The 16,454-nt window shown below is 45.9% G+C and overlaps 1 protein-coding gene across 1 annotated transcript in view; it reads left to right on the top strand.

The window, feature by feature from the left end:
* Setd3 (SET domain containing 3) overlaps window positions 1–16,167 on the top strand; it is a 59,708-nt gene extending 43,541 nt beyond the window's left edge. Inside the window, exons 9-15 of the mRNA XM_075871069.1 lie at window positions 4,866–5,004; window positions 6,901–6,975; window positions 8,802–8,901; window positions 9,860–9,926; window positions 11,054–11,139; window positions 12,760–12,887; window positions 14,985–16,167. Coding sequence (XP_075727184.1) covers window positions 4,866–5,004; window positions 6,901–6,975; window positions 8,802–8,901; window positions 9,860–9,926; window positions 11,054–11,139; window positions 12,760–12,887; window positions 14,985–15,125 — 736 coding nt within the window. The 3' untranslated portion in view covers window positions 15,126–16,167. The remainder of the gene's footprint in view (window positions 1–4,865; window positions 5,005–6,900; window positions 6,976–8,801; window positions 8,902–9,859; window positions 9,927–11,053; window positions 11,140–12,759; window positions 12,888–14,984) is intronic.
* The last annotated feature ends 287 nt before the right edge of the window (window positions 16,168–16,454 follow it).

Raw genomic sequence — 16,454 nt, 5'->3', positions numbered from 1 at the left:
AGTGGAGGGCTCCGGAAATTTCGACCACCTGGGGTTCTTTAACGTGCACCCAAATCTGAGCACACGGGCCTCGACATTTCCGCCTCCATCGGAAATGCAGCCGCCGCAGCCGGGATTTGAACCCGCGACCTGCGGGTCAGCAGCCGAGTACCTTAGCCACTAGACCACCGCGGCGGGGCGAATAATTTTTCATCGTCATCAAACCACAGCATGGAAATTCGCACAAAATTTCTTGCAATTATACGTGCTGTGGGCACCACGTTTCTCCGAAGAATGACGAAGTATGGCAAAGTGAATGCCTCCCTGCTAACCACAAGTATGATGATTTATGGCGTTGTGGGTACCCTGCAAGTGAGCCTGTAGCAGTTACCAGAAGGGTGTTTAAAGAAGGCTCTAGAAGTGCCGCCCTACCAGGTTTCGCTGTGACTGTGCTGCGCATTTCGTGCTGGCCCGGCGTTTTTTTTGCTTTTTTTGTTTTTTCTCTCCTTTTTCGGCCTGTGTGGGCTCTCTCCGCATTGGGCATGCAGCCGTACCCACCAGACTGCAGCTTCAGTACGGGTTCCATCGCTATTCGAGGGCGGCTCTGTGGAAGAAATAGGTATAGACAAAAACTGGAAGGCTGGCAGAACGGTTCACATAAATTACAAATGGTAGAATAGGCGTTAAATTACCGATGTACGTCACGATGCAATGGTAGGTTAAGGAAATAGATAAATGGAAGCAATGTAAGTGCTAGACATACGATAGATAGTTGTGTCTATAGGTAAGTCAAGTACAGAAAAGAAGTACTGTTCAGTTACGACGCCTAGGTTGTCGCTGACTCTAGCGTTTTTGTTAAAGGGGTCATGGCACCCATTCAACGATCATACTATGTGCTATGTCAGTTAACCATCCTGCACTCGCAACTAAGCCGGTGAATTCTTAGCGCATTTGCTCGAACACTTCATTTATACTATAACATTTTTTTTAAAGCACTCGAAAGACCCGAGATTCGGGCAACACCGGCGCTATCGCAAGGCGTGACGTAACAAGCTGTGCGACATTCCGGTGAAGCATATTGTTTCGTGGTCAGCTGCGCGTCAAATTGAGATATTTGAGCTTTGTTGGGCATGTCACTTAAACTGGGCGATTTGCAGTGCTTTAAACTTTCGTGAAAGCCGACAGCTTTTTTTCCTGTTGCACGTGACGTCACACGCGCCGTTTAACATGGCGGTCGGTGCGTTGGGTGGCGTTTTAGAGACGGGGAACTTCAGGGTTTCAGTATAGCACTCAAACATTCTTTTACACGCCAGTTTTCATATCTGTGTATCTGTATAGTTTTTGGCGAAAACCGCTAACTGTTGGATGACCGTGTCATGGCGCCTTCAACAGACACTTGCGTAAGGAAGCGTACAGATATGGCATGTTTTCGCTAAGCGGGGTTTCACTTCATTCACGATTCAGGCGCTCTGCAGCCGGTCCTGGCACCCGGCTTGTACAAATTCTTCGGCGCGTTTGCCCCGCTCCAGGGGGCAGATTTTTAATTTACACTTCACCACGGCGTCAAGCTTCGTGCTTGAACTATAGATTGTCGAGTTGGACAACGCTTGATTTCGCTAAACGGCTCGTGCCTCTTAATCAAAGCGTTCGTATGACGCTTGATTATTCAGTAATTATGCGCTGTGCTTGGCATCATCTTATCGTGTGGCTGCAGTAACTTGTGACTCTGTGGAAAATTATAAAGTGTACTGCCAGTTCACCGGCGTCTTAGTTTACACACTGCGTATTACAGAAACGCAGCGAGTGACATTACGTTAGGCGAAATGCGTGACTCTAAAGGACGTGTACCCTGCGGCTTGAATCAATGAACAGGCGGGGTCGGCCGATATATTGGAGCCAAGATTATTTCGAAGTTGAACAGACTTTTATTTTTCAGAAAAACTCAAGTGTCGTTCTTATGCAGTACCATTTAAAAACCGTATGAACCACTTCTACGGGTATACGGATACATAACTTTGCTTGTGGTCGCTATAGCCTGTGCGGAGGGAGGAAACGTGGACTTCGTCAGTGTATCTTGCCTCCTCGAGGCGCGGTAATAGGACTGTTTAATTTCTTTTAAAGGCGAAGAACCTTATACGGTCTCGGATCGTGTCATGTCGTCGTCACACGGTGCATCTCAAACGGGTGTGCTCTACAAAAATCGGGTAACTCAAGTCCCACCACTAGGAACCGCTCTATACTCCGTTTATTATGAACTAAACGTTCGTCGCTACTGCTTAAAACATTATGTTTGGCTTAGGCAGCGGCGTTATCTTTCGCGAGAAAGGTTACTCAGCCGCTCAAGTTTCTTATCTAAAACCGGAGGCACACATGTGCTCCTCTGTGGTGAGGTCATCTATTTGATTGACACATACTCTCTTAGTGATGACGTGTTTGTGGAGGGGTGGCGAGTAAAGCAGTAGAGTGAATGTTTTGCTGGGGGAAACGCCGGCGCGCACTGCATGGTTTGTCCATCCCAAGTTTTTACGTTATGGTGGTGCTGAAACACTCTTCCGTACGTGCTTTTTCGCCTGCAATATTTTTTTTTTATCTTGTACACTAATGAATCGATTTCGAATGCTCTTGCGACCGCCTAGACCGCGCCTTTCAACTTCCATTGTGCAATCAAAATTATTAGCGTGGCCCTGGGTGCTCAAAAGCCATCTAATTAGGGGAATTAAGTGTAGTTGATTTGTGCAAGTACTACCGTGAGTCAGTTCGGGCTGCCGTCAAAAATTAATTTTGGCCGCTGACAACTCGGCGCTAATGTGATGGCGCTTCTGGGCCACATCATATCCCATTGGTGGTGTAGCACTTCAGCAATGCACTTGCGGCATCCTTCAGTGCTGGTTTTGCGTCACTTATTCTCTTGATACGGGAAACTGGTGTGCATTTCGCAGAACAAAAAAAATAAAAACTGGTTTGCAACTCGAGCCGCTGTTGTACTGTTGTGTCGTGCAGTACAGTATCAAAAAAAAAAAAAACGTGGCTCAAGTTACCGGTTGCCGGATCGAAAAGATTGCTTGGTGTGGCGCTGTTGTTTTTTTGTTTTGTTTATTTCAGAACTCGTATATCGGGTGTGCCAAGCAAATTCTATTTTCTAAAGCAGGAGTGGCTGGCGGAAACCACTACTACAAGCGGCTCTTTTCAAGACAACTGTGACAAAGATATGGGTACTCCCATACGGCAGCAAATTAAAAAAAAAAACGCGAAAAAACAGAAGTCACGTGCATTACCAAATCTGCCGATGAGCAACGAACAAGCGTTTTTTTAAGATATGGCTTTCGGATGGGGCAACAGCAGGCTTCGCTCTTTTCCGCCCCTGCCTTGGAAAGTGGAATGTGCTTGGCAATCTCGCTATCGATGCGCTCGTGAGCAACGACACCTGGTGTATCGATTTTGCGGCTCCGATCACCGGTCACTTGTGATTACCTTTTCTCGTTGCGACTGTACACTATCAATTTTTATGAAAGCGAACACGTGGGTACGAGGACCATGCGCTCCGGTGGTTACTTGCAGCGTGTTCAATCGGGAAATAAAGCAACCACAGCCTCTTTTCGCGTCGTCTAGTGGCGAACGAAAGAACCAGCCATTGGTGATATAGGGTGGCGATGGCTTTAGCGGCGGCAAGGTAGCAATGCCCTCTCTCTTCAAGGCGATCATACCAAAGGCTGAACTAGGCGCCTGTTTTTGTCAGGTGATTTTGTTTATTTAATTCATAAAGTTTTTAAGAGTGAACAGGATTAATTCACCTGTCAATGATGCGCCGGAAAAGAAACATCGGCTGCCCTGCCGCGGTGGTCTAGTGGCTTAGGTACTTGTCTGCTGAACCGCAGGTCGCGGGATCGAATCGCGGCTGGGGCGGCTTCATTTCCGATGGAGGCGGAAATGTTGTAGGCCTGTCTGCTCAGATTTGGGTGCGCGTTAAAGAACCCCAGGTGGTCGAAATTTCCGGAGCCCTCCTTTACGGCGTCTCTCATAATTATATGGTGGTTTTGGGACGTTACACACCACATATCAATCAATTATCAGAAACATCGGCATGCATTATTGTGAGTAATCAGCTTTACTGTCAAAATATAGAACGTTACTTGTGCTCCAAAACACGTTTATACATGGTAGAGTCAACATAATCAGCACTACAAGAGTATTTGGGATCTCACCTGCGTGTTCTCTGGACCAGAATAAGTTGAATTGAATTAAAAAAAAATAGGAATCAGTCATTTTCATTTGCTTGCGTTTCTTCCGTCGCGACCTCATGAGCATCGTTTGTAGCTTGCCCAAGAGCTTCCAGTGCAGCATCTGAAATTTTATCTGTTGAGAAGTGCTGCTTTTTCGTTAATTTGTTTTGCATCTCTGGGGAATTTAGTTTGTTTTTGCAACATATTGTGATCACTCTGGTTTGAACGCTGTGTAGAGCGATTTAAACCGAGGGCCAGTTCGAATTAGCCGTCGTGGATACCGACCTCTTGGAATTATCGGGAGTTTTCCACTGTTAGAAATACACAGGACTGGCCCGGCACATAGGTGGCACTTTGAGTTAACTGTATACGTTGGAATGAACGAGGTTTTACTATTCTACAGTACAACACATCACCGTCCATTGCCATTAAAGGAACGTAAGTTATCCCAAAAACTATCGCCCTTACATATATATCCAAAGCGGTCCGCTAGTCTGTTCCAGTGTGCAATCGCTTGCGGCATGATGACAAGTCGAGTGCGCGCGTTTGACCACGACGCGCATGCATGGAACTGAACGAGCTGTGCGCGCAATTGCGAGTCGTGATGATGCCCGTAGGGGTTTCGGCGACATTGATTTCTTCAAGAGTGAAATCTGTCTGGCGCAGGTGGGCCGTTTCGGCTGTGATGACTCGGCAGAACGCGGTGCCCTTGACGGACACCGCTGGCGTAGAAGATGAGGACGGTACGGACGCCATGACTGCCATGGTTCCCCTCTGGGACATGTGCAACCACAGTGACGGAAAGGTAATACTACTACTACTACTACTACTACTACTACTAATAATAATAATAATAATAATAATAATAATAATAATAATAAAGACGAAGAAGAAGAAGAAGAACAAGAAGAAGAAAAAGTAAAAGACGACGAAGAAAGAAGAAGAAGAAGAAGACGACGACGACGACGACGACGACGAAGAAGAAGAAGAAGAAGAAGAAGAAGAAGAAGAAGAAGAAGAAGAAGAAGAAGAAGAAGAAGAAGAAGAAGAAGAAGAAGAAGAAGAAGTAGAAGAAGAAGAAGAAGAAGCCATGTTATATGTCGCCGGCCTCCTGCTCGTGCTGGTAGTGCTTTACGCAAACCGCGTCAGAATGGGGGGGGGGGGAACATATCAGATAACATTAGGGTCATCTGTTAGGATTTAGCCCGCAAACGCGAACAGCGGAGGCAATTCTCGAACGACCGCGGCCGCCCATGATAAGGCTGGAATGTTCACTGCCGCACGTATAAATGCCGACGCTCTGTTCGCCGCTATCAGTGCCAGTATGCATTGCTGTAATCTGACTTTCTGTTCACCGCCACAAGTCCGACAAAAAACAAACAAACAGTTTAATCGTAAACATACAGACCACATGACCATAACATTAAGCGAGACGCCAGAGTGAAGGGCTGCGGAAATTTCGATTATTCGTTGTTCTTGAATTAGCACTCACATCGCAACTTAAAAGATATGAAGAGAGCAGAGTGGGTGAGGGAACAAACGGGAGTTAAGGATATCATAGTTCAAACCTGGAAGAAATGGGCTTGGGCTGGGTACGTAGCGCGTAGGCTGGATAACTGCTGGTCACTAAGGGTAACTGACTGTATTCCCAGAGAAGGCAAGCGTACGAGGGTGAGACAGAAAGTTCGGTGGGTAGTAGAGATTAAGTTTGCAGGTATATCGTCGCAGCAGAAAACACAAGTCGGGGTTGATTGGCGGTTTATGGGAGAGGCAATCGCTCTACAGCGGGCATATTTAGGATGGTGATGATGATAAGAGCGTACGGTCACCTTCAGGTCAGAAGCGGAGTGACGTAACCACTGATCCACCATGCCGGACAGTGATGGAAAGCTGGGCGGCATTGAGAGTTGCCAGATGATACCGAGATAACTAGCGAGTAACCTTCATAACGAAAGAAGCTGTAATTCAGTGAATTCTGGCACCTTTGAAGATATTTTAGGGGCGAAGCTCCTTATGGCGTGGCTTGTGCGTCCCTCGTTGTAGTGCGTAACCACCGGTGGCACATACCCGAAAGAGCGGTTCTTGGAATGTCTGCTGGGTGGCGGTACTTGTATATGATGAATACATGATGAAAAAGGTATGATATGGAGGTACTTGAAGTGTCCACTAGATAGACGGACAGGCAGACAGACATATGGGGCAGATGCGCGGACGAATGGACAGACAGGGGGACGGCCGCACGAATAGACGTACGGACGGACGTATTTTATTCTTTATTTATTTATTTAAATAAATAAAAAATGGACGGACGGACGCACCGATGATCACAGGGATGGACGGACACACAGATAGACGCACGCAAGCAAGAACGAATGGACTGCGGAAGCACGGACGGACTGACGAACGCTTCGTCCCACCAATCATCATTCATTCCGTGGATATGCTGTGATTTTTATTGTATTAAATATTTTACCGAAATATGAGGGGGCGTAGAAGAAATTGCATTTATATTTTGTGTAGCGAAAATACACGCAGAAATACAAAAGAGAGGATGTATTTTGCGGAGGTCGTCTTTAAAATTGCTTTATCTTGCTTAATTTTGTTTACGGATGTAGTGATACAGACGAATGCTACAGAAGTGAAAATGTGTACGAGAGGTCGATCTTGCAAAGATTGTCTTTATTGTTTTTTTGTCATGCAGATCTTCACTGATTATGACATATCGGCCAATATGCTACGTTGCTATGCCATGCGGGACTTCGAGAAAGGACAGGAGGTATTTGTGTGCGCTTTGTTATTTGTCTATATGTTTGTGCATTCTTCCTATACTAATGAATTTTAACTAACAGAGAATAATGAGAACTGGGAGACAATATTCTCATCGGTATTTTGTCAAAAGAAAAAAAACAAGCCCATAAATTTACACTTATTTCCTCCATTTACCCCCGTCTTTCTAAGTGTTAGTGTGGGTTTGTGCAATAGTGACAATTCCTGTGGTTTTATGGGCTAAAACCACGATATGATTAGGAGGAACGGCGTAGTGGAAGGCTCCGCTAATTTCGACCTCCAGGGGTTCTTCTACTTGAGCCTAAATCTAATCGAAACTGGCCCCAAGCATTTTCGCCTCCACTGATAATGCCGCCGCCCCGGACGGAATTTGATCCCGCTACCTGCGGCTCACAAGTTGAGCACCAGAACCACCTGGCCATGGGGGCTGCCGTGTGTGTTTACGTCTTTTATCTTATTGTGTGCTGCCGTCTGTATGTGCTCGTGGATATTCTTTCTTGTTCATATTTACATATGGGCTTATATGTATGTGTTTCTACAGCACACGTTTGCCTGGGTCTTTATAAAGGTATACAACATTGTGTGTGAGCCTGTGTGCGTACCCATTTCCTAATGTGTTCGTGTTTATATTCGCATTTAAATGTTTGTGCGTATATCCTTTTCTGTGTGTGGTTATTTCAGCGTGTGATTTTTTTGTTTTTGATGCACGCATTTTCTTGTAAGCTAGTAAGCAGGTGTGTGTTTTCTGCAAGTCATTGTCTCTGTGTTCACATGTGTGTGTTTGTAGGTGATAATGTGTGTCTTATGTACATTTGTATCTGCGTGTACGTGAACTGGCATGTGTAATTGTAATCGTGGCGGAGCAGCTTCAAACAAGAAAGAAAACAGTTTCGCCGCAAGGGCGAAGCAATAAATGCGATAGCGACAACTTGGAATGTAACGCCGACAACTGCTAGCACATCGAAACGTGCAGCGCGCTGCCCACGCACAAATAACGCACAAAAACAACAAACACAAGACGATATCTAACTAACAACGTTTACAGCTCGATGCTTAACGCGCTGTTTAAACAAAGAGCCACAGCTTTGCAGCAAAGGCGAAGCAATGAACGTGATAGCAACAATTGGAAGGTCACGCGCAGAATGGCAAGCAGATCAAAGCGTGCCCCGCGTTTCTCACGCACAAATGATGCACAAGACGTACTCACAGGTACTGATTAACGCGAATAGGTGACTCAGTTGTTACTTCGCTGTGTCTGAAAAGCGTGCCCTTTTAGCAAACAGACAGTGCAACGATTGGAGTGACTTTTGTGCGCCCGGTAACTACAACAGAATCGTTCTGGTGAAAGTCCACAGCCAGCTAAGACGCACGATCTTCCTCACCGCGAGATAAGGGTGCGTGAGTGAGCGTCCACCTCCCTCCTCTCCGAGGAGAAAAGGACGCCACCCCTCACCCGTCCACATCCGCGGGGCAAAGTACGCGTGGGAGATAAGCGCGCGTTGGCGTATCGCGACGAGCTGGGTGCCGAGCACTGGTTGCTTTTTTTTCTTTCTTCAGTTTTCAGGTATATAGATACGTATACATATATGGTGCATGGCGGTGGCGGCGACAACCAGCCGGGACTGTCCTTATAATTGCTATCGCAATTGAAGTTTCGTATCGAACCCTTTGTCACTGCTGCCTCCGTCAACGTCACAACCTCGTTGCACTATGCTTGCCACACCTAGCAAATTGCATGTTTTCCCGTATTTTTTTGCTGTTTAGTTCTCCGTTAAAACAGCTGTAATCGGGGCGCTCTCCTGTGCGCGGTTTCAGGTGACAATCTTCTACGGGAGGCGCACCAACGCCGAGTTCTTCATTCACAATGGATTCGTGTTCCCGGAAAACCGACATGACTCCGTCGACATCAAGCTGGGTGAGAGAACGGCCACATCCGGGCTTTGAGGAGAAACGCGTTTTGTCCTGTTTCGTTCGATCCCCTCTCCGCACCTGTAAGTTTTCCAAGCTCCCCGTACGGTCGCTGTAGAAGTGGCTGTTCAGGTTCCACATTGCCGTGCTGTAGCTACGACGAAGCTCCTCCAACTAGAGCAGTGTTCCGCCTTACTTAATATGCCTTAGTCTACGTTCGCCGGTGTACGACTCGTGTGACACGTGATTCGAGAATTTGTCATCCTGCAAACCGTCATCTAACTGTTTCGCGGGTGTATATTTGCTTCGTTTCGTTTCGCTTTCTAAGCAGCAGCCTGATATTGTAGCCTGGGCCAGAGCAGATCGTCTTAGCACTCGTTTGGTGTATCGCTAAAGCACAGGAAATATTGACGAGAACGCACTGGCAATCATGTAAAGTAAAGCATAAGGGTTGTTATCAGTAGTAAATGGGAAGAAAGAAAAAAAGAACGAGAAGATGACCTGCTGCGGGCAAGGACCGAAGCTGCGACCTTCGAAAAACACCTCCGATGCGCACTACTAACTGAGCTACAATGGCGGTCATCCCCTCATCCACTTTACGGGGGCATATATGTGCATTTAAACGTGGGAGCGTCAGTCAGCGTTGCTGGTAGCCATAACGGTGTTACTTGACGTCAGCAGCCACAGAAAAAAAAAACGTTTCACAGTCACTGTCATGGGGACTAGCGGCGCTGACGGACCCTCCTAGGTTTAGATCCACTTAGTACCCTACAAAATGAGAGAGATGACCGCCACTGTAGTTCAGTTGGTTTCCCGTCCAAAAACTTGAGCGCTTATTGCTTTGTAGTCATTGGCACGTGCCTGCAACGTAGACGTTCGAGTTAGCAGGCTGCCTTCATCGTTGCGTATCAGCTGTATCCTATCTTTAATGCTTTCTTTGCCCATGGCCTTTATCGTTGCTGCAGGTATCAGCAAGCAAGACCCTTTGTACGGCGTCAAGGCAAAGCTGTGCGATGATCACGAACTCACTCCGTACGTACTGCCAAAATGATCTATCTATCTATCTACCTACCTATCTATCTATCTATCTATCTATCTATCTATCTATCTATCTATCTATCTATCTATCTATCTATCTATCTATCTATCTATCTATCTATCTATCTATCTATCTATCTATCTATCTATCTATCTATCTATCTATCTATCTATCTATCTATCTATCTATCTATCTATCTATCTATCTATCTATCTATCTATCTATCTATCTATCTATCTATCTGTCTGTCTGTCTGTCTATCTATCTATCTATCTATCTATCTATCTATCTATCTATCTATCTATCTATCTATCTATCTGTCTATCTGTCTGTCTGTCTGTCTGTCTGTCTGTCTGTCTGTCTGTCTGTCTGTCTGTCTGTCTGTCTGTCTGTCTGTCTGTCTGTCTGTCTGTCTGTCTGTCTGTCTGTCTGTCTATCTATCTATCTATCTATCTATCTATCTATCTATCTATCTATCTATCTATCTATCTATCTATCTATCTATCTATCTATCTATCTATCTATCTATCTATCTATCTATCTATCTATCTATCTGTCTGTCTGTCTGTCTGTCTGTCTGTCTGTCTGTCTGTCTGTCTGTCTGTCTGTCTGTCTGTCTGTCTGTCTATCTATCTATCTATCTATCTATCTATCTATCTATCTATCTATCTATCTATCTATCTATCTATCTATCTATCTCGCAGACATTGTATCTGACAAAGGTACCAAACGTACTGTTTCGTTAAGGGCATAACTCTAGTTATGCACTTAACATGCGTGTGTCGCGTCCTACATTTTGTCGACCTTTGTACATGGCGTTTATATTCTGACAATAAGAGTACGTGTTGCTACCTGCTTAACGGTCGCTTCGTTCTGCTGCGTGTTGCGATATCGTCTTCTATACCCTACAGTTGCGCTACGTAAGAGCTTACGAGCGTCCTCGCTTGTAGCAGAACATGGTAGCATAGCGAAGTTCCCTGTAAGAGCACTGGGTATATGCAATACAAGAAGAAAAATATATAAATCGGTATTTTTTGCTCATAGCATTGGTTTTTACAACCGCCTACATACGTTTTCTTTGTGTTTTCCTCCGTATTTTTCATTCATTTCCTTCTAACAGGAGCGGCATATTCGCACTTGTTCCTCGGGAGCGTCCGGTGTGCGATGACCTCTCCACTTTTCTCAGGATCCTTGTGATGAAAGACGGTAAGCGTCTTTCTTCAGTTTTACGTCTGCTCCACATCGCGTTGCCGCTGATGCAGTCCGCATTGCGTGCTTAGACCCACTCAAGCAGAAATAGGAAGCAGAAGGTTATGCGTGGTCTTGGGTAATTGAGCTGTACCGAATTTGGCTCTCGTGTCGCGCTGTGTCGCAGTCTAACGCCTTAGTGCAAACTAACGTGGGGCACACACCTACAACTACATTACGCTTCGTGGCGTCGTCCAAGTACGTCACAGTGCTATTGCTTAAGACTCTTGTCGCCGCTTCGGGTTGGCCTTGGTGTTGCTTCGCTTCGCCATCGGTGCAGCTTTGCATTGTCGCGTTGCCCCTGCTGCCAGAAGAGCAGAAATAGAAACCAGAACGCCGTACACGGTCTTGCGTAATCGCGTGGTAACATACTCAGACGGGCTGAACTCGTTGCGCGCTACATGAAGCGCTACCTAACAGCTGCGTTGCGCTTCGCGTTACGGGCCCACAAACTAGCGCCGAAGCTCAAGCTAATGCGAATCGCAGAATAGATAATGCTTCGTGTTGAGGCGTGGCCAGTCCGTTCAAGTATATAAAGGCGCAGCTAGATAAAGCGCCTGTTGCCGCTGCGTGATGCATAATGTGCTGCTTCGAGGTGTTATCTATGACGCATTTATATACAGCTCTTGGTATAGACGAGATAGCTTCGCCGTAGTGGCCCGTAAACGGCCACAGTGTTCACTTAAAGTAGGTTTATTGGAGGCGAAAAGTGCACGAACACTGCTTGTTGACAGTGACATTTTAAGATTACTTATTTAGTCCTAATGCTATGGGCTCTTTTTGGTGCTTGCGTGGATGCTCTATTTTTTTTTCTGAGGAGAAAGATCATCTATACAATAACAGAGGTATAGATTGAATGCCAGAAAAAAAAGAGACGTATTGTCAAATGCAGAAATGGACGAAATCATCATCCAACCGCTCGTTGTACGAAGCTACGAATCAAACACTTGCGGGTTTCTCAGAAAAGAAGTCCTGCAGTAGTTTCTTGGTCCAGGATTCGAAAGCGGCTAGCAGGTCGAGGTACGAGGGGGAATTAACCAAACAATTTACCGTATGCACTTCACCTCGTGCGTCAAGTCGTCAACAAATTCATTCTGTGGCTGCGATCCTCTTTTTTTTTTCGTCAGATGGTAGAAAGAACAATCTAACTAGGTGTTGGCTTTGGGTAGGACTCTTAGAACTGAAACTAGTTTCTTTCTACTGCGTGTTTTCTTTTTTTCTTTTCTCTGAGAAACCTGCTTGTGTTTTCCTAAGAGCTTCGGCGGCTTTAAATGGCTGAAGATTTAAAAGAAGATATTTCATGAGTACTTGCTTTATTTTGATGAACCTTTGCGCACCCGATTCTCCAGGTCTAATCCGAGGGTAATATTTAAGGTGATAAGATGTGATAAATAAGTTAATTATTATCGTGACCGAATGACGAAATCGGCAGCCGTAAATTGCCAGCTGAGAGCTGTTTAAAATCGCTGGGAGCAGCCTTCAACGTGCAGTACTCATAAAATTAGCTTGGCTATCATAGAGCTTGAATAATTAGGTCATCAGATATGACGTCTTCGGTGTGGGCTTTTCCGAATGCAGCCTCGCAAGCCGCCTCGTTCACCGACGAGCACATTATGGTCGCGACTGACGACAATGCTCGGCAGGCACTCAACTTCCTCATCGTCCGCATCCAGCTGCTTCTCAGGGCATTCCCAAAAAGTGAACAGGTGAGTGTGTTGAATAAATAATTAAGTAAATCTCTGCCTTTCATTAATCTAATTCATTCCATTAATAAAAAAGGCATGATATAGTTACCCTAAACACTTGCTGTGGTGTCCCTAAGGTAGCCACACAGTGTCTGCCGTGGCTGTACACGTACGAGAAATGAACGTACGAGAAAAAAAATGTATTACTAAAAAACACACACTGGAAGTGGTCGTCTATTTGCCCGACAGAGTTCCCTGTGAATACACTAAAAGAAACTTTGGCGTTATGTGTCTGTGTGAGTTGCACAGCATGACGCTTCAGTCAGCACGGGAAAGATGGGTAGTGCACGGATTTGCCTGTACTTTGTTCTTTCGGCTCCGTTAGGCCGTGCGCCGCCTTGTCGAAAGACAAAGTTCAACAAATGTTGAGGAGTTCCGCCTCACGACCTGAACCTTTTAGACCTACCCATTCTAAATCGGTTCACGAAGATCCATTATGTATCCGAAACATCCAACACGGAATCATCATGAGTTGCTTTCTGACTAAATAAAGTTTTATTGCAATATCAATTACATAGACACTCTCGGCGGGATTTCGCTGTCGGCGTCACTCAACGTATATCTATATGAATGTGCAATAAAAAACAGAAAAACACTCCGATGCGCGGAATCGAACGTGGGTCCTCTGCGTCATGTAAGCGAGGCGTTAACCACTGAGCCACCCCGGAAAACGCCCTTTACTGTTCGAACGGCTAGGTATTTAAATCTACCACTTACCACTGCTCGTGAGCATCTCGGGGGGAATGGTGTTTTCAGCATTACCAGCAAAATGGTGCAATGAGCGCGCGTCGCCACATCGCGCGGTGGAGCCCGCTCTAATCTCCTACGCGTACTTTGCCAGGCTTAGAAAAGGGGAGCGATGCTCCCTCGCGCGCCCTTATCTCGCGGTGGCGAGGAGGGCAAGGTCGTACGTGCTGGCTGCCCTCAGGCTTTACCAGGAGGGCAAGATCGTACGTGTTGGCTGCCCTGAGGCTTTACCTGGAACGATTCTGCTGTAGTTACCGGGCGCACAAGGATCAATGCAGTCGTTGCAGTCTCTGTTTGCGAACAGCGCGTGCTTTTCAGACGCAGCGAAGTAACAAATGAGACGCTTATTCGTGTGAATCCGCACCTGTGAGCACGTTTCGTGCGTCATTTATGCGCGAGAAACGTGGGGTGCGTTTCGATCTGATTTTTATTCTCTGCGTGACTTTTTAGTTTGTTGCTATCGCATTCATTGCTTCGCCTTTGCGGCAAAGCTGTGACTTTTTTCCATCCATCAACAATAAACGAAACCGCAAGTGCATTCGAATCCGCTAGCGCGACAATTAGGCGAATCCGTCTACTCCAATCATTCTCATTGTGTTTGAACCGGTGCTGCAGAGTTTCCTCTATGTAATATTGGTAAACTCTATGATATACCGCACACGTCGCCGGTTCCCGTGTGATCAATAGTACACATCAAAATGAACTTAACTGAAACAAAAAATTGTCGTGCAGGAGCTTTGGCTCATGCAGAACTCAGTATACCTGGCTACTTCTTTAGACCTACTTGGTACGAATAGCAGAAAGAAGTGTTGTACACAATCGTGTTCGTATAGCTTCTCAAAAGCTGACTCTTGTGTTTTTGTATTTTTTGTTTGACACTCACGAATAGTTTCACTTTTATGTGTGAAAACCATGACGCCATTGAGATAGTCATCGTAGTGGAGGGCTCGAGAAATTTTGACCACGTCGGCTTCTCTAGTATCCGCCTAAATCGAAGCTCATGGGCCACTAACAGACTGCATCGTCCAAGTGTGGCAGCCGCTGTCGGGATTCGATTCCGCCACCTTTAGGTAAGTGGTCTACCACCGTAACTACTGGGCCACTGCTGCAGGTTGTTGGGCAATCACAATAAGGTATGCTGCTCTCTCCTAACCGACAGCAGCATACCCAGGTTTCTGCTGACATTTAAGTTCTTCATATTACGTAGTGATTGAGCGCACTTCGAAAAAGCTTATGATCGTCAAAGCTGGCATGAGAGTCACCCGAATGTCAGACTACTCTTTAACTCGTCATTCCTTCGCGTGCTTGCAGGAGTACGAGAAGATCGTCGGTGACGAAGGGTCCAACGGCCGAATCAAGATGGCGGCGCAGTTGAGGTTGCTGGAGCATAGGATCTTGGCCACCGTGCTGGAGACCTTGAAACAGTGCGCGAACCAGCGCGCCCAAACCTAAAGAAACTTTTTTGTTTTTACTTCTACAGCGTTTCCCGTGCGGTGACGAATACCAAATCCGCGTCAGCCGTCGTGTCACTTGAGAGCTGGCGAGCCGCTGCTGCGATTCCGCCGATATTCCGCGATACAAAGTGCGCCGCCTGTTGGCGTATTGCGAGTGCACTATGTTAAGATGAAGCAGGTGCATGCCTAGTGGTGTCCAGCACGGCACGTGTCAATTTCACGTTTGGAGGAATGGTTTGCTTCGACCCGTGACTGCCACTTATTACGCTGTATTACCTTCAGTACTGACATCTAGATAAATCATCGATGAGGTAACAGGACAAATAGTTTACTTTGACATGTGGCACGTGTCGAAAAAAACCATTCGTCATGTGGCCATGGTTTGCCTCGATGGCGCTATATATAAGAAGCCACCACGCAACGGTCTGTGGTAAAACGTTACAAAAAGCAGTCGATTATCTTAACCTGTCCTTTATTAACTGTGCCTTAATTCAATATTGCATCGTCGATTGGCAGGTAGAATGAAATTTGCGTGTTACATTGTCTACTGCTAACTGTATAGGGCATTGTGCTCTCCGATTGTAATGGTATTGTACGGTATGGGTGGGTATATCTCAAGACTTTAATGTGGGTGACTAAATGTGGGGCTGGTGTTATGGTAATGGAAGGTTTTAAATCGCTCGACCGTCCGTCGTATCGTTGCAGTGACGTAGCAGCGTAGTTTTCACATGTTCAAGCTGCAATATGCAGTTCTATGTTCCTGATTAGAATTGGTGGAAGTTCACAAGCACAAGTCAATACAGATTGCAGAAATGGTTTAGCGGTGGCTGTGCGCTAGAGCTCTCAAATTACGGCCAAAAATAGCCGTTTACCGTGGCATTTTACGGGGTAGTGTTTGTTGCGGGCATGGTTCAATGAGATTTACTAAACTCATCGATGTTGTCGTCTGCTGCACAAAAAAAAAAAGACACAACATTGTCTGCAAATGTCAACAAAAAGCTCTTATTTATTTACGTGAGTAAAAGTGATTGTAAGACTTGTGAGTTGTCATATTCTTCTTCGACATATTTGTTTCTGATAATCGACTATGGCGTTCTCACGTGCAATGTGGGCTCTTTACGAGATGGGAGGGTCATATATGATGGAGGCAGTAGTGGTAAGAGTTGCAGTATTAATTATATTTGTTGGGTTGTAACATCGAAACACCACCACATGATTATGAAATACTTCGTAGTGGAGGGCTGCGGAACTTCCCGCTATACTGGGTCCTTTAACGGGCGCCTAAATCCGAGTACACGGTCATCAAGCATTTCCGCCTTCATAGAAA

The sequence above is a fragment of the Rhipicephalus microplus genome, chromosome 8 (assembly GCF_043290135.1).
Source record: "Rhipicephalus microplus isolate Deutch F79 chromosome 8, USDA_Rmic, whole genome shotgun sequence".
In the NCBI taxonomy this organism is placed as follows: Eukaryota; Metazoa; Arthropoda; class Arachnida; order Ixodida; family Ixodidae; genus Rhipicephalus; species Rhipicephalus microplus.
The sequence above is the reverse complement of the archived record's forward strand: the minus strand, read 5'-3'. Positions and strand labels throughout refer to the sequence as shown.